Source organism: Jaculus jaculus, chromosome 10 (genome assembly GCF_020740685.1).
Source record: "Jaculus jaculus isolate mJacJac1 chromosome 10, mJacJac1.mat.Y.cur, whole genome shotgun sequence".
Classification (NCBI taxonomy): Eukaryota; Metazoa; Chordata; class Mammalia; order Rodentia; family Dipodidae; genus Jaculus; species Jaculus jaculus.
The window spans coordinates 32,692,707-32,718,555 of NC_059111.1; the positions used below are offsets into that span (position 1 = coordinate 32,692,707).

The 25,849-nt window shown below is 38.0% G+C and overlaps 1 protein-coding gene across 1 annotated transcript in view; it reads right to left on the reverse strand.

The window, feature by feature from the left end:
* Nucleotides 1-6,825: 6,825 nt before the first annotated feature.
* Nucleotides 6,826-25,849, reverse strand: part of Bckdhb (branched chain keto acid dehydrogenase E1 subunit beta) — a 196,078-nt gene continuing 177,054 nt past the window's right edge. Inside the window, exons 10-11 of the mRNA XM_045160364.1 lie at nucleotides 9,993-10,141; nucleotides 6,826-7,120 (exon numbers count right to left, since the gene is read on the reverse strand). Coding sequence (XP_045016299.1) covers nucleotides 10,001-10,141 — 141 coding nt within the window. The 3' untranslated portion in view covers nucleotides 6,826-7,120; nucleotides 9,993-10,000. The remainder of the gene's footprint in view (nucleotides 7,121-9,992; nucleotides 10,142-25,849) is intronic.

Consider the following 25,849-nt stretch of genomic DNA (forward strand, 5'->3'; position numbering starts at 1 on the left):
GGGTCTGAGGACAGAGCTGTGCATGTCCTTGCAGCCACGTTCAGGGAAAATGACAAACAAGGTCATGACCTTGAAGGAGTCCCTATGTCAAATAAAAACACATGACATCTGACCTTCTCCATATGTACCAAACGTACTCCAGAACCTGCCAACAAGAGAAAGTGAGTAGGACACCGAGAGTGACATTTTTAACACCAGTAATAAGGCTCCCCTCGTTCATGTACTGACAGGAGGTGAAATGGCTAAAAGCGTGCTGCCTCAATTGGCATCAGTGACAACAATGATGGTGTTGCTAACAATGCAGAATGCATGCCTCCAGAGGACAGTGCAAAGGGCTTCCTGAAGCACACACTCAGAACAGAAAAGGAAACCAAGTGTCAGTTGATACAACAGTGGGAAACTTCGAAGACAAACACTTGTTATTGAGGCAGCTGACATTGGAGGAAACATTTTCAAAAGCCATCAAGCACATTGCTTCTACCCTAGAGAACCCACTCCCTGATCTCTCAACTGCTTGTCATGTTTCTTATTCCCTAAAAAAATAGAGCAATGTGGGCTGGAGAGATGGCTTAGTGGTTAAGCACTTGCCTGTGAAGCCTAAGGACCCTGGTTCGAGGCTCGATTCTCCAGGACCCACGTTAGCCAGATGCACAAGGGGGTGCATGCGTCTGGAGTTCGGTTTGCAGTGGCTGGAGGCCCTGGCGTGCCCATTCTCTCTCTCTGTCTCTCTGCCTCTTTCTCTCTCAATCTCTGTTGCTCTCAAGTAAAAATAAGCAAAAAAAAAAAAAATTAAAAAAAATAGAGCAATGTGCCTTAAATTTTTAACCCACTGCAGCCCAGTACTGCAGGTGGAGATTAGGAGCAGCTGCTGTTCACTGGCTTGAGCATACTCTCTGTTCACTGCACAGTGATGTTCCTTCCATGTCTTACTATTAAGAACTTATGTGCAAGTAAGTGCCAAAATGATCACTCACTAGCATTTATGAATTCAGTCAGCAATAGTGGTGATGCCCAACAGCCACAAGCTGTCCTCAAGCATGGGTGACATAGTGACCCCTTTGCCTTGGGGTGGGTCAGCACACACAAACGTTTTCATTCACAGGACCACTTACAAATATTGTGTAAACTACCTTCAGGTTATGTGGATAGGTGTGCATGAAGCACAAAGAAATTTTGTGCTGAAACTTGGGTTCCTCACCTTATATCATGATAGTTGTACAAATATCCCAAACAAAAAAGTCTGAAATCCAAAGCATTTCTGGTCTTAAGCATTTAGGAATTCTTTTTTTTTTTTTTATTTTTGGTTGTGTTTTCACTCTAACTCAGGCTGACCTGGATCTCACTCTGCAGTCCCAGGCTGGCCTCAAATGCACAGTGACACTCCTACATCTGCCTCCTGAATGCGAAGATTAAAGACGTGCATCATCACGCCCAGTTGTCGCAAGCATTTTGAATAAAGACTGTTCAACTTGAACAAGTTCATTCATCTGGTAGAATTAGTAGCAACTGCTATGGAAAATCAAATATCAAACTATCACTTTGAATGTGCACAGTAACCGAAGAGCACTAAGTAAGTGCATCTAGCTATGGGCTGCAGTTCTGCTCCCAACAACACACCTGGCCATTGCAGCCCAAGGATGACTAGATGCTGTTGAGCAGCCGGGAAATTAAAAAAAAAAAAACTCTCCCTCCACTCCTCACCCTTTAGGAACCGATAATTCTAGTATCAAGGAAACATTGTGGAGATACTTAGTCTCTTTATAAAGATTATATATATGAAGTGAGTATTACCACTGAACATGCTGAATTCCTAGTTAATGTAGTCAAGTACACCTCCACAAGGAACTGAAAGGGACTTTTAGCAAATCTGGGCAATTTTATTACAATGTTGAAATAACTTATCCTTTGCCAATACTATGGGCCCAAAGTATTATATTTTGCAAAATTCTTTCCTCCCTTCAAAGAAAGGACCATGACTATATTAGGCAAGGCTGACACAGCCATTATGTGATATATATGTATATACATCACGATTACATTAAAATAGCTCTACTGAGCTCAGGAGATGGCTCACCAGTTAGACACTTTCTTCTAAAGCCTTTTGGCCCAAGTTCAATTCCCCAGTATCCACACAAAGCCAGATGTACAAGGTGGTGAATGTGTCTGGTTTTGTATGCAGTGGCAGGAGGCTCTGGTGTGCCCATTCTCATTCTCTCTCAAATAAATAAAAAATATTTTAAAAATAAAATTGCATTGCCATCATGAGATACAAACATTGTAAGATAAAATAAGTATTTTAATGAAAAAGCCTTCACCTTTACTTTGCTCATTTGGAACTTTTAGTTTTTATTCTCCTTGTGCTTCTTTTTCCTTTATTCCTGCAATCTTCTAATTCCAGTTTTCTACTTAAACAATTTGAAGCTTATAAACTTACCTCTACATAAAAATCTCAACTTCTGCTGTAAATATACAGCAACTACTTTAACATTTCCTTTTTGGTTTCACAGTTACTAAACTGGGTGCTTTTTTAAAGTTCCCAAGTAGTTGGAATATTTGCTATTAATTTAAGATGTGGTAAGAAAACATGGTCTTGTTAAATAATTTTTCCTTTGGGAAGTCTGCTGTTATTTTTCTTTGTGCAGTTTTCTTTGTATGACTCAATGCTTCAACTTCTGTGTTTACTTTAAAGGTTATAGATCCTCTGTGGAGAAACAAAGAGATGCATGTATGTATGTATGTGTGTGTGTATATATATGTGTGTGTGTGTGTGTGTGTGTGTGTGTGTGTGTGTGTGTGTGTATTTAAAATATTCCATAGTCTCTTATGACCCACACTTCATCTCACAAACTGAAAGTGGAGAATGAAGTCATCTTGTAGTACTGTTCTACCATACCTTCTGTAGCTATAAAATTGTGCTCACATTTTAATTCTAAATGTCTGGAATACAAAGGACTTAACTGTCATATCTTCACATATTATCATGATATGTTCCCTGTGTAAAGATTCCCCTTGTCTACTGTGAATCCTGTCACATTTATTTTATTTTTCTTTACCTAACATTTTTCCATGTTCAAATTGTAACCTTTCCACATGAACTTGTTTGAAGATGTTTCCAGATAGTTTTTAGCTGGATATTTGTTTCTTAAGTCAATCCTTTTTAAAATTTTATTTATTTTGAAAGAGAGAAAGAATGGGCATGTCAAGTCCTCTAGCCACTGCAAACAAACTCCAGACATGCTCTACCATGTGCATCTGGCTTACATGGGTACTGGGGAATTGAATCTGGGTCCTTAGAGTTCACAGGCAAGCACCTTAATGACTGAACCATATCTCCATCCTCCTAAGTCATTTCTTTTATTTTCTATAAGTCATTTCTAATTAAGCAGAGAATATACTTCTTATTAATGCCTAATTGTTTTTGTTTATTATTTATTTATTTGAGTTAGGGGCTCGTTGTAGCCTAGGCTGACCTGGAATTCATTATGTAGTCTTGGGCTGGCCTCAAACTCACAGCAATCCTCCTACCTCTGCCTCTGGATTATTGGGATTAAAGGCAGGCATGGGCCACCACACCCAGCCTAATTGTTTGCTGTGGACTTTCACTGAGGTTTTTCTTTTTTCTTTTTTTTTTTTTTTTTTTTTTTTGCTGATGTTTCCTGGTTTCTTTTTTTTTAATTGTAAGAACTTTTTCTCTGTTAACTTTGCTCCTTAGAATCTAACTTGGTGCCTGGCTCCTAACAGGTACCCAGCAAATACTTTGGGATGAATTAATAAATTAAGTTTAAATGGTGCAATAATAAATGACATATGATACAAAAAGCACATAGGCTGCTTTCAGTTCTGTTAGTGATTGGTTTCATCTTACAAAGCTTTTAAAAGCATGATGCATTATTCACTTTCAAGATTAATAGCAAAAAAATTAAACAACATGCCACTGAAAGGAAGACGTTAGAACTTTGGGACTCCATGTAGTAAGTCTACTCCAGCAGTCTTTATCAATCTCAGTCAGACTTACCACCATCATCTCATTGTTTCACATTAAAATACATTAAAGACATTTAAATGTATTATCTTTGTGTTGAGCTTGTTCCCATTCTCAGTTCAGTCTTTTCTTCCATTACTTCCTCATTGTTGTTTTTGTTTCTCATTTTTCTAGTAATGCATTGATTTTTTTCTAATATTTTTACTTGTTTATGAGAGAGAGAGAGAGAGAGAGAGAGAGAGAGAGAGAGAGAGAGAGGGAGGGAGAGAAAATCGACTGTCAGGCCTCTTATTGGTGCAAATTCCAGACACATTCATGCATCTGGTTTTATATGGGTACTGGGAAACTGAACCCAGGCCATCAAATTTTGCAAGCAAGTGCCTTTAACCGCTGAACCACTTCCCCAGCTCAGGTAGTATCTTTATATATTCAGGGAGCTTATCAGTGCACCAGGGGGTGCTTAATCTTTGCCCACATGAATACTATCTATTGCCTTTCAGGCCTGAAGGCCCAGAGGAATACATTAGGATCACCAAACTTCACATACCCCTGTAAATTCCAGCACACTCCTCCTCAGGAGTGTCTTCTCAAGCTGACAGTCTATGTGCCCAGCTGGCTAACACTGCTGAATCCAAGGTGTTTTGCTCCTTAGAATCTAACTTGGTGCCCAGCAAATACTTTGGGATGATTTTAATGTGAAATAAGAAGTGGAAGTCTGGTAGTCACTACTTACAATGCAGTGTCCTGAGCATAGCTGACACGAAGTAGCTTTGCTTTCACCATGGGTATTTTGGCTTTCTACTGTGAAGTACCTGGCTTAGACTGGCTCAGGGCCATTTCTGTGAAAATGTTGACAAGACTGGGATTGGCAAGACTCCAGAACCACATGCAACATGGAGACCTTACTAGACACTTGGGCAGGGATACTGAAAAGCTAGAAGATAGATGTCCACTGCAAGCAGCTGAGGACAGAGGGACTTCGTTAAACGCCATGTGCTGAACCTCCTGCCGGCCTTCCTGAGCATCACAGAGCTCCCAGGTTGTGTGAAATAAAACTCAAGGTCATTTTCTCATCTTACTAATCATTCCCTGTACTAAGGCATATAGGTTTGCATACTTAGGTTACATAAAGACTGCATTGTGTACAACACGTATATTGTGTTTTTAAAAAGAACTAATTGGTAATCATGGGAAATTAAATTCTAGACCCATGAAACAGAAAGCAGACTAATGCCACAAAGTAAAGCTGATGGGAGATTCTGGATTCCCATTCATTTAACATCTGAAGTATATTCTTGTTGCTATCTTTTTTATTTACATAATATCAAACATTTGTTTTCCTTAATTTTTTTGTTTGTTTTTGTTTTTCAAGTTGGTTTCCCACACTACCCCAGGCTGACCTGGAATTCATATTGTAGTCTCAGGCTGCTTTTAAAATCACAGCAATCCTCTTACATCAGCCTCCCAAGTACTAGTATTAAAGGTGTGTGTTTTGACAATTCTGTAGATGCGCATGCTTCAAGCTATCGATTGAGTATGAATTGCAGACTGTTGATTTGGGCAGGGAACGTGCTGTACAAGTAGGACCGCAGGGCCAACTAGAAGACAAATGCCCTCGACACCAGCGCCCAGTGAAGATTATCCCCAGACTCATCCTCACTTGTCATTTTTAAAACTGACCTAAAAAATGTCTAAATGGCTAAGAGGAAATTCCAAAGCACCCAATGAAAAGAATAGCACTGAAATATACAATGACACCACAGCATAATAGAGGTTCAACAAATCATCAATACTATGAACTGAAGAGATTATCCCAACTAGTAGCATTATGTTCAAGAGGAAGCATCATATGCCAAGGTGCGGTTGATGGCGCATTTCCTGTTCTGCTGGACCTACGAGTGAACGCAGACTTCCCTATAGGAGAACAAATGGTAAAGCCAAGGTCCATACTGAGTTTTGGCATCTTAAACTCCAAATGTTCTATTCAGCAAGCCAACTGGATTCCCTGAACCCTTCCAAAACTTGAGGCTGACAAGCCACATCTTTTACCACCCTGGACTGTACAGGTCTTTCTATTTTCAATACAAAGGCAGGGCTTCAGCTTTCCTCCTAACAAACACTTTGGCACATTGGTTCAGCGCCTGAGACCGAGAATATAGACAGTACCTTTCCTCTGCCTCCAAGTCTCTGGCAATCTACCAGCATACCTCCTCCAATTGCTGGGGGGAAAATAACATGTAGCTTTTTAAAAGAAGCACAAGCATCTATAATCATATTGTGATACGTAGTTTTCTCAGCATATGGGCAAGGGGAAACAGGACTCAGTTTCTCTGCTTTGCAGTGGTCCTTTCTACCAGAGCCCATGAGAGGATCCTCATCTAGGACCATGGGGGAGAAGAGTGTCAAACTCGCCTATCTCCCAGAGTAGGTAGGTGATAGGGTCTGCAGAGGGTTCCTTAAGCTCTTCAGCCTGTCTACAACTAGTGTGAGGCACACAGAAGGCAGAGTAAGGCAGGGCCCTAGCAATGTCCTCAGGAAAAGGCACTTACGTCAGAACCCACTGTTGCTGTTAGTGCTTAAGGACAGGCACTTCCAGGATAACCCTGTCCCACCACTCTGGAGAAGAAACCAGTTTTACCTTGTTGAAGCAAGAGGAAAGGCTGGAAAAAAACATTCCAGAAATTTTGTCAACACACACACACAAAATCATCTTAACAGAGAACTAAACCCAATATAATAAATTTGAAAACTCAGCATTCCTAGGGTGAATATTTCACTTTAATTCAAATTAAATTAACAAGTTAAAAATCCTTCTCACAAAACGAAAGAAGACTCACAAAACATGAAGGCAATGTGACTTCCCTTTATTCAGAACTGTGCCACACCCAGTATTTACAGATGTCATCATTAAACAATCCCTGAGACCACCACACACATGGAGCACTTAAAAGTTATTCTGAAACACTCACTGGAAACCATCAATTCATCTTTATTAGTACAATAAGTAGTTTGCAGCTCTTCAGCCACCATCCATGATAGATCATTTCATAAAAACCGTTTTCAAAGAGGTAAATTTGAGGAAAAAATAAAAAAATTCAGAAAAATATTTCCATATCTAGACATAATCTTCCCATTTTTCTGTAAAAGAAATAAGAAGTATTAAAATTATTAGTTACATGCATGTCTAACTTTGAAAATAGTACCATTTAATATATAAGAATCAAATAGCATTTAATTCTTAGCACAGAAAAGCTAGTCTTCAACTGTATTTTCAGCACAGGTGTCAATACTTATGTTTAAAAACAAATTTATAAATCAATATCAAAATACTTTAAAATTAGGAACAAAGCATGTGGCTGCTGTACTGCCTTAACTCTCTGAGTGCCAAGGCCCATGAAGGGAACCAATAGAGAGGGAAAGTGAGAAAGATCTGTCACCTATCCTAAGGGTCTCTTCTTCCTGAAGGAGTTCATTGCTTCCACCAGTATTAGGTTTTGTTTTGTTTTGTTTTTTAATACTCACGAAAGTTGTAAGCAAAATGAAATCTAATGAATATATAGCAGAGACTATGTGTACCTAAGGCGCTTAAAATATTTACTATTAAGCTCTTAAAGAAAAAGTTTGTCAGGGCTGGAGAGATGGCTCAGAGGTTAAAGACATTTGTTTGCAAAGCTTGATAGCCTGATGACCTGGGTTTGATTCCTCAGTACCCAGAGCCAGATACACAAAGTGGTGCCCATACTCATTCTGTCTGCCTCTTTCTCTGTGTGTCTTTTGCAAATAAATGAATTTTTTTAAAAGATAACATCGGGGCTAGGGAGTTGGTATAGTAGTTAAGGCACTTGCCTGTAAAGCCTAAGGACCCAGGTTCGATTCCCCAGTACCCACATCAGTGAGATGCACAAGGGAGCACACGTGTCTAGAATTCGTTTGCAGTGGCTGGAGGCTCAGGTGCGCCCATTCTTTTTCTCTCTCTCCCTTTTTCTCTCTCTGCCTCTTTCTCTACCACAAGTAAATAAATAAATAAAACATTTTAAGAAAAAAGGACATTGGAAATACAGCCACTATATCTACTTGGCTATATGGCCCAACACCCCTGACACCTGTTATGGAACACAACTGTAAAAGTATAGAGACTATGGTAGCATGGTGACAGATGAGGTATTATCTCTATTTGCGCAAATATTAAACTCTCTAATTCTGACTTGCCATGAGCTAACTTTTTAAACTCATTTACAGAATTTAAGAATTAGGGCTGGAGAGACAGCTTAGTGGTTAAGGTGCCTGCCTGTAAAGCAAAAGGACCCAGGTTCAATTCCCCAGTAAGCACATAAAACCAGATGTACAAGATGGCACATGTACCTGGAGTTCAGTTGCAGTAGCTGGAGACCCTGGCACGCCCATTCTCAATCTCTCTCTGCTTCTCTCACTCTCTCTCTCTCTCTCTCTCAAATAAATAAATAAATAAAATATTTTTAAAAATTTAAGAATTATCCTATCAGTAAACAGCATATAGACGGTGCTACTATTCAGAGCTTAATCTTCTTTTAGTTTTGAAAAAAAATCATGGGACTTCAAAATACATTATCATTTGTTACAACTTAGATATTAAAATACAAAGCATCTAATCCAATCTCCAAACTTTGAAACACTTCAAAACCAGGAATTTAATGACAGCAACATCTACATAAATACTGAAAACCAAGTAATTCTTAATGGTGTTCATTTTTTGCTAGATTAGCACTACTGGTGGAGCAAAAATCATGAGTAAATATTCGTTATCCAATATTTTAAAATATTCACAAGCTGGGTATGGTGGCACACAATATCCAAGCACTTTGGAGGCAGGCAGGAAAATAATGAATTAGTCTGAGGCCAGCCCGAGCTACAGAGACCTTGTTTCAAAACATAACAAGTTCATGCCACCAAGAGGCCATCTTTAGAGGGCTGAGGAAATGGCTCCATGGATAAAGGGGTGCTTACTTGTGGGCCTGGGTCCAATTCCCCATCACTCATGTAAAGCTAGATGTACAGGGGTGCCATATATCTCAGGATTCATCTGTGTTGGCAAGAGATCCTGGCATGCCCGGTGCCCCTACACACACATATTCACATAAAGAAATAGTTTTTTCAAAAAAAGCAAAAACATTCATTTGCCAAAAAAAAAAAAAAAAAAAAAAAATTGGGGCTGGAGAGATGGCTTAGCGGTTAAGCGCTTGCCTGTGAAGCCTAAGGACCCCGGTTCGAGGCTTGGTTCCCCAGGTCCCATGTTAGCCAGATGCACAAGGGGGCGCACGCGTCTGGAGTTCGTTTGCAGAGGCTGGAAGCCCTGGCGCGCCCATTCTCTCTTTCTCCCTCTATCTGTCTTTCTCTCTGTGTCTGTCGCTCTCAAATAAATTAAAAAATATATATAATTTAAAAAAATTGGAAATGGTAGTAAAGCTGGTGGGGGGTGTTTGTTTCATTTATTTGTTTCCCTAGTAAAATGTTTATATTTATATACATACATTAAAGAATTTTGACTCAAAGAAATTTTTTTTCAGGTAACATAAAGGTAAACTATCAGAATGTTAGGAATCATATAAGAAACAACTAGAGTCTAAGTTAGTGATACTTGAGGGGCAATTTTTAAATAAACGAAGTTATCCCTATTCACGAATGACTTAAGCAGTGGGAAAAATACACAGAGATGAGGGTAAAAGTTGGAACAATGTTATTACAAGGTGTTTATCTTACTTGTCTACTTTGTACTAACACCCCAAGTAATGACTTACTTAATTATACATATGTTTGGCATGTTTCATTGTCTCTCTTTTTTTTTTTTTTCTAGGTAGGGTCTCACTGTAGCTCAGGCTGACCTGAAATTCACTATTAGCCTCAGGCTGGCCTCAAACTTAGATCCTTCCTCCTACCTCTGCATTTCCTTCTAGAAGTTGCTGTTTGCCAGAATATAAGATACTGGTGGCTGCTGGTCCCAGACATCAACTTTCTACAGAGAGAAAGCACCTACCCCTGGAATTAATAGTTGATCATTTTCCGAAGGGCATCATAGCACTTCCACTTGTCTGGGATGTAAAATGGCTCAAAAATGTGAGGAAATGGAGTGTCATAACCACATACTCTGGATATAGGAGCTTCGAGGTTCAAGAAACATTCTTCCTGCAGAAGAGACAGTTGATGTTAATATGTTTTCATTCACAGAAATAAAGCATTTCAACTTAAAATAACTCAACTGCTAAAAATGCAATTATATCTATGGATGTCAAGATATTTAAGTACATTATAATTTAAAAGGCAATGATTAGCCTGCCTAAAAGACTTTTGTACAAGTATATATACTTTATGCCTATATATATGTCTACCACTTATGTCAAACTAAGATTGCACCAATCAGTCATGCTTTCTGTAAATATAAACAAAAGGCATGACAATACAACAAAATGTCCCCAGTCCAGATTGCAGCTAGTTGAAGTTAGTGATGATTCATGCTTCCTCTCATTTCTTAATAGCTTTTCAAATTTTATAAAAGGAACACTATTACTCTCATGAATATATCTCTGATTCTACTATGTTCCAGCCAGACTAAACATCCATTAGCTACTTGGGGGTCTCTCTCTCTCTCTCTGCCAGGTTTCTGCAGACACTGTTGGTCTCTAGCCCATTGCCCTCTGCCTGACTGATGTGTGGTCATCTCTCATATATGACCTTACATGTCACCTCCTCTGGGAAGCCTTCCTGGACTGCATTTCATCAACTGTGTACTATAGCTGACAAAGGCACTTCTGCCCTGAGCTCCCACAGTGCTATCTTGCATGGCCCATGGCAGTAGCCAGATTATGTCTCCTGGGTGGGTCCATGATGACAGAGATCTGCTTCAAACATGTAAAATTCTAGCTCCTACAGGATACAAATCATTTTCATAGAGAAAATTGTTATATAAAATCAAATTTAATATTTTGAAGATAAAAGAGATTCATGAAACTAGCGAGCAGGAAAGCAGTATTACTTTCAACACATACTGCTCTTACCTGAAATAAAATCTTTGGCCTTAAATTCATATGTCTATATATTACTTAATTCACAAATATTGGAGAAAGCCTTAATTTTCTTACATACTATACGATTTTTAAATTTTCATTCAGACAAATATTTTTCCATGAAGATATCCTGATGCCTTGTGCTCAATGTCTTCCTATGTGCTATTGTTTTTCCAGTGCCAAGGTAATTGGTGCAGAAAGGGCATACACACAGAACATGCTAGCTCCAGGGAGAGGATGGGTGGGTACAGGCCTATCCTTGGGCCCATGAACCCCAGCAATGGGAAATCTCCATGGCAGCTTTAGAACTCTGAATCCATACAGGTTGAAGAGCCTCTGAGAAGAGTCCACTACTAAGAAGCCAAAATGAGGTAACAAACTGGGTGTACTGTTTTTCACTGTAAGAAGTAATTTTTTTAAAGATTTGGGATTAACCTTATTTCTTAGTTGATACAGTAGGTTTTTCCAACTAGTTTGGATACTACATGGTTTATAAACAAATTACTGTGGACAGGGAAAAAATACTGAGAAGCAAAGGCAAAATATTTACATGCCTCTAATTTTATACCTGTTACAAAATATAATTCTTTCAAAAGACTACCACAAAGTGACTTATTGGTGTTTATTAAAGACACTCCCTTTAGCATACAGATTGCCATTGTCAACCTAGATGCTTTCCAAACAGCTCTCTCCAAACTCCTCAAGAATGAGCTGCACCTTCTCCAGGAGGACATCTAGGTTTGCACCAGCAAAGAGACCACCAGCTGCTAGGTCACTCAAAGAACTTCGTGTTTGAGGCCATGAATGGCAAGGTGACCATTAAACCAAAGGATAAGTGAAGAATCAATTTTGTGTGAGTAAAGTATCTATTTTATATTATATAGATTTGTGATTTTACGCATGTCTAAGCATATAAAATCATGGAAGATAATTCAAGGATATGCAAGACTATGAACAGATTTTCAATGTTATGAGGGTAGACCCTGAACAGCTGAAACAGTATGAAATTCTAATATTCTGCTAGCTAAACTATATTAATAAAGAGCTTTAAGTTATTTCTTCCATGAACCTCAGCTAAAATTCACTTTAAAGCGACTGGAAATATGATGTTTGGGTCAGTCAGGCAGCTTTACTGAACTGGTTCACAAGCAGATGATCTGTGCATGAGTACATTGCTGAAATCTACTGCCTAAACAGGCAGCTCTGCTCAGCATCATTCTTTCCATACAGAAGTTGTGTGTACACGTGTGCACATACACCCCTCCATCCCCACAGAGAGAGAGACAGACTTGAATCTAATTGGAAATTGTATGAAATCAATCCCTCAAAAGTCAACCTCTCTCAACATAATGTTGTAACTATAGCAACCATGTGTCCTAAATTTTTAAGACAATGTTAATTAATCATATTCATATGTTTACTTGTGGCCTAAGTACACTCATGTTTTAAAAAACTAGATGTGATGGCATGTGATTCAGAAATAGTTAAGTGCACACCAGAAGAAAGTAAATAGTGGCTTAGTCCACAAGGCTGTTGGGAGGATTATACGTGGAATCTGTGACAGGCCTAGAAGTGAGCATTGAGACAAAGACTGGAGTGTGTAGACTGAATCCACACATATAGAACAATGAAAGTTATGGCCATGACATCATAGTTTAACTTAACCAGTAGCGACAAACAACCACACAGAAGCCCAAGTAAACTCTTCACCAGGTACCCAGGACCCAAATTTTCAGCCAAAATCCAATGAGAATAACCAAAAGTGAAGGCAAGTTCCATGCAGAAATAACTACACACACAGTCAGAGCATGGTCCTCCTAGAAGACACATGGGAAGTTCTAAAATGACATGTGCATTTGCTTATGAACTTGTCTTTTTTTACCTCGGATTTTTTCCCCTAAAATATATTAATTCCAGTGGTAAGCAGTGCTGATGCTGTGCCAGGCAACTGTGCTAAATGAGTTTACGCCATGACTGAAGAAACAGACTGGAACTTGCCCAAGGTCAAACAGTGGCTTGTATAGCCAGGGAAGAATCAGTCCTGACACAGGTCTGATTGGTCTTATCTCTCCTCTGCAAATTTAGATGGTTACTTTTGTTGTTGTTTTGGTCTGTTTTGTTTTATCAAAGCAAAGTCTCAGTCCTCTAGACCAGGCTGACCTGAAACTCATTCTGTAGTTCCAGGCTGGCTTCGAACTCACAGCAATCCTCCTACTTCTGTCTCCTGAATGCTGAGAATAAAGGCATGCACCACCATACCCAGCAGATGGATTACTTTTGAGAATAGAGATAATAAGAAGAAAAATGAGGCTAAACTTGACAAGGTCAAGGCCTCAAGAGGTATACTGGGTAATTCCAGTCTTAAAAGCCTCTTGTGCATAACAGGAGGAGGATGGAGGCCATGGCACATATAAAGAAACTGAAAGCACAAGCTTACACATGAGGCAGCGCCCAGAGCGAAAAACAGATGGTGCTGGGACTGGGACCCTCCTGAGCCATACTAAATGATCTCAGTAAGCATTACTCCAGTTGTTTACATATTAGCCATCTGGATTGCAATGCAGATAACAGCCAAAAGAGGAAACAGGCAATGGGAAAAATTTCCAAAATACTACAATCAAGGATACAGGCAAATAAATTAGCTTCATTTGCCTGATTTCTATAATAAACAATATAAATTTATGTTTTTGTTTTTATAAAATAAAATATTACTGAAGTCATAGGAGACAGATTCTTCACATTTTTACATTTTTTGGTGAGCAAAAGAGAATATATACAAATTAGTGGAATTGGTTCCATTATAGTTTAAGATAAATAAAATATTACTGAGATTTTTAAACTATAATTGTTTGAATGTATTCCCTAGAAGATCCTAGGTTGGAAGCTTATTTCCCTACCTCATATGCCATCAGTATTTGGAAGGGGAGCTTCTAAGGGAAATTAGGGTTAGATGAGGCCATGGATAACCCCATAACTCCACCATAGCCCCCCAACTGGTATAGCTGGAAGGTCCAGCCATGATGCCCTCCACTATGTTATAATGTAGCAAGACGCAGTCACCAAATACCAGAACAATGCTGATACAATGCATCTGGACTTCCCAGTTCCGAAAGTCATATAAACTTCCATTCTCTAAAAATTTTCAGATATTTTGTTTTGGCAAAAGAATAGTAATATATGTTGTCCATTATGTATTTTTATGTAAATGCACATATGTTAAGGCATTTACTAAACCCCTAAGACTTCCCAATGTGTAACATCATTTTCCCCTTTAAAATTTGAAGCCCCTCAGCCACAATTTTCCTGTCACAATGTCACAAAAGGTACATCATGGACATAACTGCTTCAAGGCGTTCTATGCTATGGCATCCAACAACCTCATCAAATTTTTAAAAAGTTTTTGTTGCATAACATAATCAACAGAGCATGGAATATGGAATTCTACCTGAAGGGAATCTTTATCCTACTGTAATTTTACTTCGCCAATCCTCTACTTAAAATATTAAAAAAAAAAAAAAAAAAAAAAAAAAGTACTTAAAGTTTGCATTAATCAATGTTTCTACTGTTTTTTAAGTCTCTTGACTATTTACATATTTAGACTGTAGGGTCACATGTGAAAAGTATTTGGTTCCATGCTTGACATGTTACAGCGCTCAACAATGGCTAGATTTCTGTTTTCCTCTTAAGATTTTTCCAAGTTAAAGAAATCATCTATCTATAATAACATAGTACTTGAAAAGTATAACAAAGTCAATGAAGATGATTCAAATATGCAGAACATTAAAACATGAGAAATAGCATCCCTTACAGCACAAGGCCTAAATAGCTACTTCTTGTTGAGCACTTACAAAGTCTTACAATTTGTGAGAAAACACCAAAAATATTTAAGTGCTACATCAAGAAGAATGGAGACCACTAAGCAGAACCATGGTCTAGAGCGCCCAGACCACAGGGCAAGGTAGGGTCTGGTGCTGCCCCCTGGTGGGGAGCAGGGGGCCTTGGCACTAACTGTCAAGTGCTGGAAAGGCAATGACAAATGGAAGAGCTAGATAAGTAAGTCAAAAGCTCAAGAAATGGTTAAAACAACCACATACACCAAAACAACATATTTTCCATGTAGTGATACTACAGAAAGCTATGTGTCCAGTTACAAAAACTTATGAGTGAGAGTCCAATGGTAAAAGCATGTCATAAAGACTGCACCCTGGAAAACAGTCAAAAATAAATACATTTGGGGTGTCCTTAAAGCAAATATTTGCTTTTTTGTCTGTCCTTCACTTCAAGGTTATTCCAGGCTCATGTTTCCTTCTATGAAGAATTCTGGAATAATTTTTACTCAGTTCCTCTTGTGACAGAAAGTTGGATACAGCCCATTGTGCAAGAGGCTATATGATCATGAGTGGGAAAGCAGTGAGGGAAACAGCTCAGAGTGAGGGTAGAAAGTGGCAGGTCTTGTCTGTGTATGCTCTGGTTCCTTATAGCTGGCTTGCTGGTGCAGGCTGACAGGATTGCTGAACAACTGCTAAGGATGTTACTATGCATTGACTGCAATGTCGGGAAAATGGGGCTATAATGAGAAACACATTACAATTCAAAACAGGCATATGTTGCTTGTAGGGTTATCTGACCAGGACTTTCTGTCTCTACAAAAGGGTGTATCACCGCACAGTTTAATTTTAAAGAAAAACTAAAAAATAAGATTTTTAATTTACTTTGCCAACAGAATATCCAGTGTTTACAGACATTTAATGTTACTTATCATGCCACTATAACACTTTAAACTATGAGAATATATTTTAGTTGGAGTGAGCATAAATTAAACAATGAATGTAATTATGAGTTTTGAGAAATACAAATAAATCAAAGGATTATCATTTCTCTAGACTATATTGAGAAATAGCTTTTAATGATTTGTGAATATGCTTACTTTAAAACTTAAATTCTGTCACTAATTAGTTCTTGTTAATTGTTCAATGAATAAAACAACAGAAAATGCAGTAAGTTGTCTAGAGGTCATAGTTAGCAATCAAGAGTTAAACAACAAAAAAAATTAGAAAAACACTTGTATTAAAAAATTGTCTATTCGATAGCTTTAAAGTCCATGAACTTAAATACTTCTACTAGTCCTAGTTATGTAAGGAAAGACATCACCCAGCTTCCAAATATTATCACAGAATATTTGTTTTAAATCTGCCATGAAAACTTGCCCGTAGTCAAAACATGAGTTTTAGCAGATGAGAAAAAATGATCCTAGTGTCTTGAATCACACTTTCTCAGCCAATGAGTCACAGAAACCTGCAAAAGCAGTATGCCAGAAACCCCAAATTAATTTCATTACTGAATTAAATGAATATAATTCTACCAATGTATGGTGTTACAATTATTTAAGCTAATGCTTGAAACAGTATGGATCACATGTTTTTAAAAGAGCTTAAACTTTATATATACATATATGAATGATTATGTAGCCAGATCTATAAAAGTTATTCCTCAGTAGTCAAGACTTCCTAACCTAACCCCAAATGAATAGGATGCTCCTCTAAACAGAACAGGAATGTTTTATTTTTCTAATACTATGCACATGAGATGCATACCACTAACACTTGGCGATATAAGGTCTGTTACATTTTAAGCTTAACTGAAACAATATAACTAAATGAGACAGTATATGAACAGTATAATTTTATACAGATTTGGATAAATCGAAAACATTATTAAGCCAAAATATTTCAGCAAAGCTATGTGTAAAGTCATAATTTTTATGAAATGAAAATCTGAGATCTCTATTACTTAACTCCACCAAAATATCCTTAGTGTCTGCTGGCTTTCAAAAGATTCCATTTCTTCCCCTTTGATGCAAATTATTGGTAATTTGGTATGATTTATTTTCAAGATTTCTTTCAGTTAGTTAGGAAATATAATGGGATCCCAAATTAGGATTTTTATGTAAATTCAGATTCCATCTAAAAATTGAAGCTTATTTTCTGATGTTAGAAGGAAATCTTATTTCTGATTCACATAGATTTTCCTGGATGCCGTCAAGTCAAGCATCTAAAGCAAAGTTGGAGAACGACATTACAGACATAGAAATGTTATAGGGTTCAAACTCAAGTCCTTTCAGAATATGAACATACCTTAACATAAATATATTGATGAATCTTTGTGTATTATCTTTTTTAAAAAAATTTAAAAGCAAAATGTAACAATAAATCAGTGCTTCAAAGTTTGTTATTTCCTAAAGCTAGCATTATAAATTGTAGTACTAAAATGAGAAATCAGTGCAAGTAAGGAAGTGACAACTTATTTCCGTCATTTGTAATCTTACCTAAAATTACTTAAACAAAACCATGTCACACTGTTGTAACCCAGTTCCTACCCTCAACATATTTTAAAATATGGATTGACTTCAACTTTCGTAAGTCTTAAATTAGCAAACACAAACACTTAAAATTAGTGCCTCCCTGATGCAGGTTTGACTTCACAGGTAGAGCCGGTCAAGGTTTGGTTCTGTTTCTGAAGTCCTCTCCCACCCCAGTCCTGAACCTGCACCTCTCACTATTTTCAACTGAACAGCAATGTAAGAAACAATGACTATAAGTTAGGTTCCTCATTATTACTGCCCACAATACATTTTATTTCCATGAGGCTCTGAAGATTTCTGGGGCTTTAAACTGTCAAAGTCTAAAGTGAAGCTACACTGTGCACAAGCTTTGACATCTACACTGCACTGGGATATAATGCTTTTGTTAAAATGTTATATTCAGGAAAGGGGGGAGGCAATGCTCTCAAATTTCCAGACGCTGAAGCTTCTCAAATTTTATAGTTCAAATTATTCCTATAGAAGAAAGCATGGAGCTACGACAGCCAGCCGTGATGTTGGAAAGTGGAATTTCCTTAGAACGTGGACGCGTAATGACAAACATAAGCAGCTTGCAGCTCGGGTCACATCAGGAGCACAGCATCCACCATAAGGTAGGACTTCCGGTTTGTTTGGCACCAGGAAATTTTAAATCCTCCTGAAAAGTAACTTTTGGTGACCCTACAAAACATTCAGCCTTTCTGCATGTTTTTTCACAAAATTCTTCGTGTCGCAGTCTAATACCACTAAATACTGTTCAAAAGGCAGGAATCAGTCCTAGCTAAAGCGACAAATAAAGTATATTGTTATAGGATTTAAGTAACTGAAACCATGTAAGATTTCTATTAGGATGTGTCACTGCCCCTATTTTGCAACCTGTTTTTTGTTTTTTTAAGTTTCAAAGCTAATTATAAACTGAAACTAAAAAAATATGTAGCAATTTCTTTGTCACCATCTCTCTAAAATGTCTGAGAAACTGAATTTTGAAATGTCTAAATTATTATTTTGAGAATTATACTCATGATAAAACTCTTTTCCTTTTCTTTAAATATGTTAAATTTAATTTTTAAAATATGTTTATATTTTTTATATTTAAAAGAATGTCAAAACTTAACATAGAAAAGGCAAAAGGGTGACCACTTTACTATGTATGCATAATGCCAAGAGATGTTGCCAATTTTTTTATGAAATTAAACATCCTTTTTAAAGAGCTAATTCTGGGTTACCACAGCAATACCGCCATTAATGATTTGGGTGAATAACTTAGAGCAACTTACTTTTCAGCAGTTTAATTCTGGTCAATAGATTACCACAACTTTATCAATAAAATGTAGAAGAAATAAATGTATGCTATTATGTATTATCAGGGAGATCTAATGAAAAGTTCACCCCCTCCCATATTCTTTGTTAGTTCATCCTCCTGCTAATAAATTTATCTTTGTACTTCTAAAGTTTAATGACTAAACACATTAAAAAAAAAAACAAGTTTGTGATAGGAATGTGTGACCTAGTTAAGAAAAAAAGCTTGTCATGGTCTCATGTATATGCAGATGGCTGTTAATACACTTTTGGCCTGTTCATTAATACAAACCTAGCAATTACAATGGCTGCCAGTATCCAATCAAATAAAATGCAGATTCTAAAATATATTTTCTCTACTGTATTTTCATATGTCTCTGCCTTCCAAAGTGGCTGGTATCTCTTCCTAAGAAGGTTTTCAGGCTGAATGTCTATGAATTTGCATACACACGTTTTCATGTGTGAATTTCCAGAATCAGGGGACAGTTTAACATTAGTAGGAAAACACATCTCATTTTTTACCCTCATAATTGAAAAAATGGTATGCTGATAAGACCCATTCGATTCTGCACCTATTCTTACAAAGTCTGTACTTTTGCTCCATGCAGACAAATTTCTAATGAATATGATAAAACCACAGAGCCACTAACAAAGGGCTACTGGATCTGGATGCCTTTGTCCTTAAATGTAAAAATATGGAAGCAGTAGTTTCCAAAGAAAGGTGCTTTTAGTTAATAACTTCTGGTAAGCTAAGTATGCAGTTCATATAAAGGGTGATATTCACTTATTTTCTTTAGATGGATCACAGCATTTACTTACCGCTTTTTAAAAATCTACTTACTTGGGGCAAAATTACCTAAGTTCTATCAGAACCCTCAGTGAAGAACCAGAGGTTAAGCACAGACAGTACTAATTCCCTAGAGACCACAGGGGTTTAAACATCTGACCTCCACCAAAGCTAATGATGTATGTAGACACACATGACAGCAACAACCTGGTATCTATTCAATACAACAGTGAACAGCCAGAGAAACAACATGCAGGAATATGGGGAAAATGTAGTTGTCTGTGTGTGTAAGGGTTCAAAGAAATGTGATTGACGTGTGAGCATACAGAGAAGCAAAACCTCACTCAGTACTACCCAGCCTAAACAGAAACAGATACTCTTACTTGATACATCCTTACAGTCTCACTGAATCCTTTCAACAACTCTATGTGGCAGTGACAAGTAAGGCTGGGAGAGGTGAACTGAGGAGCCAAAATCACACTGGCATACACACAGCATTGATAATTTGCACCAGAGGTCATAGCCAATCTCAAGGGTACCACAAAAGACTTGTAGATTTAAAAGTGCCAAGAGTCTTACTTGGATACAAGTTGATTCTGTAGTCACTGTTACCACTACACCTGTGAACGAGACTGGCTGTTCATCTCAAGTCTGACACAGGGTTCTGCAAAACCTTAATAAGAAGGTGAGCAGTTCAGCCCTGTTGTGGGGAAGAGGACTGGGGCACTGGGGAAGAGGTGGCACTCTAGAATGACAGCAAGTGAAGCTTGGTCTTACAGGTCTATGGATTTCCAATATTTGGGGGGAAGATGAAGAGTATGTACTAGGGGATTAATTTTTTATGTGCACATATTTATTGAACACCAACTATAATTAAGAGACCATCCTATGGTGCTGGAGAGATGGCTCAGCAATTAAGGTGCTTGCCTGCAAAGCCTAACAACCTGGGTTCAATTCCCCAGTATCTACATAAGCCAGATGTACAAAGTTCATCTACAGTTCATTTGCAGTGGCTAGAGGCCCTGGCATGTGTACACACACACACACACACACACACACACACAAACACACACTTTCTCTGCCTGTATCTCTCTGCTTATAAATAAATATTTTTTTAAATGAGACCATCCTAAATGGGAGACTTTACTCTGTAAGTCATGGTAAAATAGCAGTGATTCTCAGGCAAGAACCATGTAATTCATAGCAGCTTGCTTTAGTGCAGGGCATGTGCTAAGCTGATTTTTCAACTTCATGAAGACCTAAATGGTCTATTATGGTAGGTTGTAATTTTGCTTTTATTAATTTTGCTTTTTTTCTATTATAAATTTAAGTCACTGAAGAACTTCACTAGAAAATGAAAAGTAAAAGAAGGAACTTGATCCCTTTCATTTATTTTCCTATGGTACAATCTAGATGAATTTATGTAAATACATATGTTCATTGAAATATGACAACTTTTTGATAAGCTAAAGAAATATTTTAAATAAGCACAGCTTATAAGTTTTATCCATGTAACTTAAATGGGAGTATGAAATTTAATCTTCTCACCACAAACATTTTATAGCTTTTCTCCATGATTAACTCATTTTGTAAAATTCTAATGTTACAGAACAAAATTTCTAAAGTATTTTAATAAATGTCTTTTGGGCATTAAATTCCCTTCTGCAATTAAAAAAAAAAAAACCAGACAATAGAGCAGGCCATGGTAATTACATTATGCTTAAGTTACATGTAAATTTAAAGGCAGCATAAGGTCTACCTGTCTCAAACCACATATGCCAGTTTCAATGTACACTTATGGGCACAGCCCCCACAGCTGATGCAGGGTGTTTATTAAGGAGATGCGGGCACTCATTAGAGGTGGAAAGCTAGTTGCATACACTTAAGTGCCATCAAGTGGACACCACGCATGTACAAGAATCCATACCCATGCATGAAAGCAAACAGGTCCCAGTTGTCTGGGTCAGGAATTCCAGCCATCCCCACGAAAGTATCACTTTTAAAAGCTCATTTACAAAATTATAGATGGATATAATGCCTCGGATTTACAATGCATCAGAATTTCTTCATTTTCAGTTCCCAGTCCCCCAAATGAGCACTCTTACATTTGACATAACAAATCACTAACCCACAAGGCCTTTCCCAAGATTCCCTCAAATGCTAATTATATAGCAAATCTAATTAAGTTCAGATGACTCACTCCAGCAGTAGGTACTTTCGTTACTGCAGCACTGCCAAAAGGGATCAGAAGTGTCTATTCTCCCTCCAAAACAATCGTGCTGCATGCCAAACTGATAACCGTTAGACACAGCTGCAGAGCAAATGTGCAGTCTCCGTCCTGTAAACACAGTGTTCACACATCGCTATGCGCTCTGAGCATTTTCAGACTCAGAACTACTGACAGTGAGCTCACTTTACTCTTCCAGGAGCTCTGAATGTATCAGTCCTGTTTCACCAGCACTGCCTCTGTGTACGCCACCAGAGCTCCATATGCTTAAGAGCAGACACTGAAATTTGGAAAAACCTCAAATACCGAAAAACATGACTTCTGGTTGGATGGGCTTGTCACATAAATACAAATAAAGGGTCTTTCTGTTTGAAAATACATTTATGGAATAATTAAAAAGTAATAAGACTCATTGCTAAAGAAACCCCAAAATATTACTATAAATTAATTGCTTCTAACTATAATCAATAAGTGCAGTAACCAAATGTATGCAAATCTGAGCTGCAAACATTAAACTCTCTATTTTGTTACCTCAAATAACTTCGACAGAAGGAAATCCCTTTCAGAGGGGCTCTCCAAACCGGGTGGGTTGTGATATGCTTATGACCATGACCACATTCTCTCCAGAGAGTGTGAGATCTCCATGGCAACGACCTTTGTATCGATAAGCAAGAAACAGAGTTCTAAAAACACCATTCCCTCTTCTGTGTGTGGCTATAGCAATATGATCTAGTTTCAAAAGTAAAATATGCCAATTTTTGAGCAATATAAGCAACACCTTTGGCAACTGAATTACCACAATAGAATCTTGTTTTATAAATAAATGCAAGAAATAGCAAAATTATCAAATTCACTCTAACTTTAAAATGAAGCAAAATTTGTTAGTTATTGCTAAAGTAGGCTGTGTAGAAGACAAGGGGCTTTGGTCTTATCAGAAGCAGACTGGCAGAGGGAAAACAAAGCCTGCTTTCCCATGGCTCCGGGTGTTTCCTAAGACGGCATACATTTCACTAGTTAGATTTCTTAGCTAGAGTCCTTTTAGATAGCTTCTTCCTGCTATACAGGCTAATGCACAGATTTCTAAGGTAAGTGCAGCTCCTTTCCTTCCTTCCTTCCTTCCTTCCTTCCTTCCTTCCTTCCTTCCTTTCTTCCTTCTTTCCTTCCTTCCTTCCTTTCTTTCTTTTTCTTCTTTTTAATTTTTATTAGCATTTTCCATGATTATAAAAAAAATTCCATGATAATTCCCTCTCTCCCTTCTTTCTTTCTTTCTTTCTTTCGTTCTTTCTTTCTTTCGTTCTTTCTTTCTTTCGTTCTTTCTTTCTTTCTTTCCTCCTTTCTTCCTTCCTTCCTTTTTTTTTGGGGGGGGGTGTCTTTTCTGGCTCAAGCATCCATTGCAAATTCTCTAGGTACTGTCTCATTTTAAGTGTGCACAACATCACAAAGTATCATATATGCTGGCTTACAAAGCCATTTGTATTAGAGGCACTATGCCGGAACCAAAGTAAATGTTTCCCAAATGTATGAATGAATGTCTAGTTAAACAAGTTCAGCTTGTATTTACAATCTATTTTACCATGAGATAGTAATGAGCTTAGTCACTGAAGAGGGAAATAAAAATGAGGAAAAACAGGAGGCAGAGAGTACAGACTTTCACTTCTTAGCAATGCCAAACACTCTTTTCCTCGCCCAACGGATGCCATGCTGTAGTCACTGTGATCATGCCCCGCTAAGCTACTGGTTTTCCTGGCTCCCAGAAGCTAACTCTTTCCTTATTTCCTCCCAAGCTCAGAACAGATATGTACATAATTCTTTGTCGTCACTGCCCCTGCAAAAAAAGCACTGCCATCATTCACACAAGCCTCTTTCTTCTCCAATTTTCTCATTTTCCCTATATCCTGATATGTTCACAGTCCGCCTTCCAAATTCAGCTCAAATGTCCATCTACAAGAAACCTTTAGAAACTTTGTACTGATTTTTTTTTTTTAGATGTGTTCATTTTTTCAACCAGTGTTAATCAAATAGTCCCCACTGTGACCCTGCGCTCATAGGACCTTGTGTGGTCATAGGGGAACACCTTTGAGAAGTGTTTGGAAGTAAGTGGGGGGACGGGGGCATCTATGACAGAGAGAGCAGGGACCGCTACTACGAAGGGCAAGATGGGCTCAGGGCCAGGCCTTTGAAGGAGGTGTTGGAGGAGGAAGCAGCCTGCAAGAGCCCACAGGCAAGTGTGGAGGTGCCGAGGTGGGGAAGGTGGAGGGGAGATCCAGGGGAAGATGGGGACTGGTAAGCATGGAGAAATAAGCGACCAGATGGACACCAGCCTGGCCCAACAGGAAGACAGTGACAGGTGGTTTTGGTATTTTCTGCACATTTACAGAATACATATGAGGAGCTGGCTACAAAATGCTAAGGGCTCACTCGTAGGAATTTCAAAAGCACCCTTAGAGATGAATAATAGAGTTGCTGATAATTTGAGGGAGACACAATACAATGTGGAAATAATAAGGCTACACAATGGAAATAAGCAGATGATCTGTTTTATGATTCGAGGAAAATTAGTTCTTTTGGTTAAAATAACAAGTATGAATACTAACATCCCCATTTCTAAGAAAATAATATAAGGGGATTTTAGAATTGAAATTATTTATGGCTAAGCAGAATCCCTCCTTGGCTAGTATCCAAATAGCTTTTCTCTTCTAGTCATCTAATTTATTTATTAGAATCCACTGCTTTAAAGATAATATTAATTTCTCACTTATTTTTAATACTGGTTTCTTCTCCCTATTTCTTATCCTTCAGTGCTGTTTTTTAAATATTTTTATTTATTTATTTTCAAGGGGCGAGAGAAAGAGAATGGACTGGCACACTAGGGCCTCTAGCCACTGCAAACTCCAGGTGAACGTGCCACTTTTGGCACCTGGCTTTTTACATGGGCACTGGGGACTCAAACCCAGGTCATTTGGCTCTGCAGGCAAGCACCTTAACCACTGAGCCATCTTTTCAGCCCAGTGCTGTTTTAATTTAAATGAATATGTGTAATAAATGAAAACACTTAAAGTTGAGGAACCTGAAGACACCCATAAAGATTCTACTTTATAATGCTGCCTTCAGTCTTTGAGCACAAGGCTGGATCTTCTGTTCACACATCCAATTCACACTTGGTTATGGAGGGGCAGGAGCAGAGAACCGCTCTTTTTCTCTCTCTTCTTCCTGCCTCAGGCTTTCAGTCACCAAAGCTCACTATGTAGCACAGCAGACTCTGAGTTGGGACTGTCCGCATTTTGCTACCTAAAAACTCAAGGTAATTATGGATAATCTAAAAAGAAAGTCAGCATATAACTAGGTAGTTTTTTGTTGCCCAATTACACAAAGTTCCTAAGATTATGCTTGTTTTACCTTAGCATTTGTTTTAATTCTGATTTATAAAAATCTCTGGCTATTTAAAAATTTTCTCACTTGGTATCTAGGTGTGTATTCATTCCTTAGGACAATTAAGTAAATTACTACCATCTATCATTTGGTTTTCTGAAAGAAATTGTTTCTATTATGAGACGTTCTGACATCAGCACACATGCCAAGACAGAGAGAGAGGGAGAGAGGGAGAGAGGGAGGGCGGCGGCACCAGCAGGCAGCCGTGCGCAGGCACAGAAGCTGCACTGTGCGCCTGTGCGTCAGAGGCAAGGCCGTTTTCAGGATCACCCTCATGCAGTTTTCAGTAGCATCTAGGTCACTTGATCTTCTGAGCCTCTGTTTTTCTCACTAACAGAAGCAGCAGTTCTATCCCGTAGACTTCTGAAAAATGTATTAACTTACTAAGACCCAGCACACAACTCCTGTTATGAGAACTTTTACTATGAGACATAATTTCTGTTTCCATGAGATAGCCAGTTTCTGTTATGTCTGTATCAAAAGTATAAATATACTCTTATGTAATTAGAGAAATCTTAAATTTATCAAATTTGTATTTTAAAGTCATAAAAATATTAATGAAATGTATCTATTTCTGGGGATTAGCACCATGCAAACAAGGTAGGTGTGGAGAAGCTTAAAAGTTCAACTTCGAATCCCATCAAGGTTGCTTTAAAATTCACAGAAAAATTATCGTAAGAAGTCCGCAGAATATCCACAATCTACACACTATTTTCTATTCTTATTAATT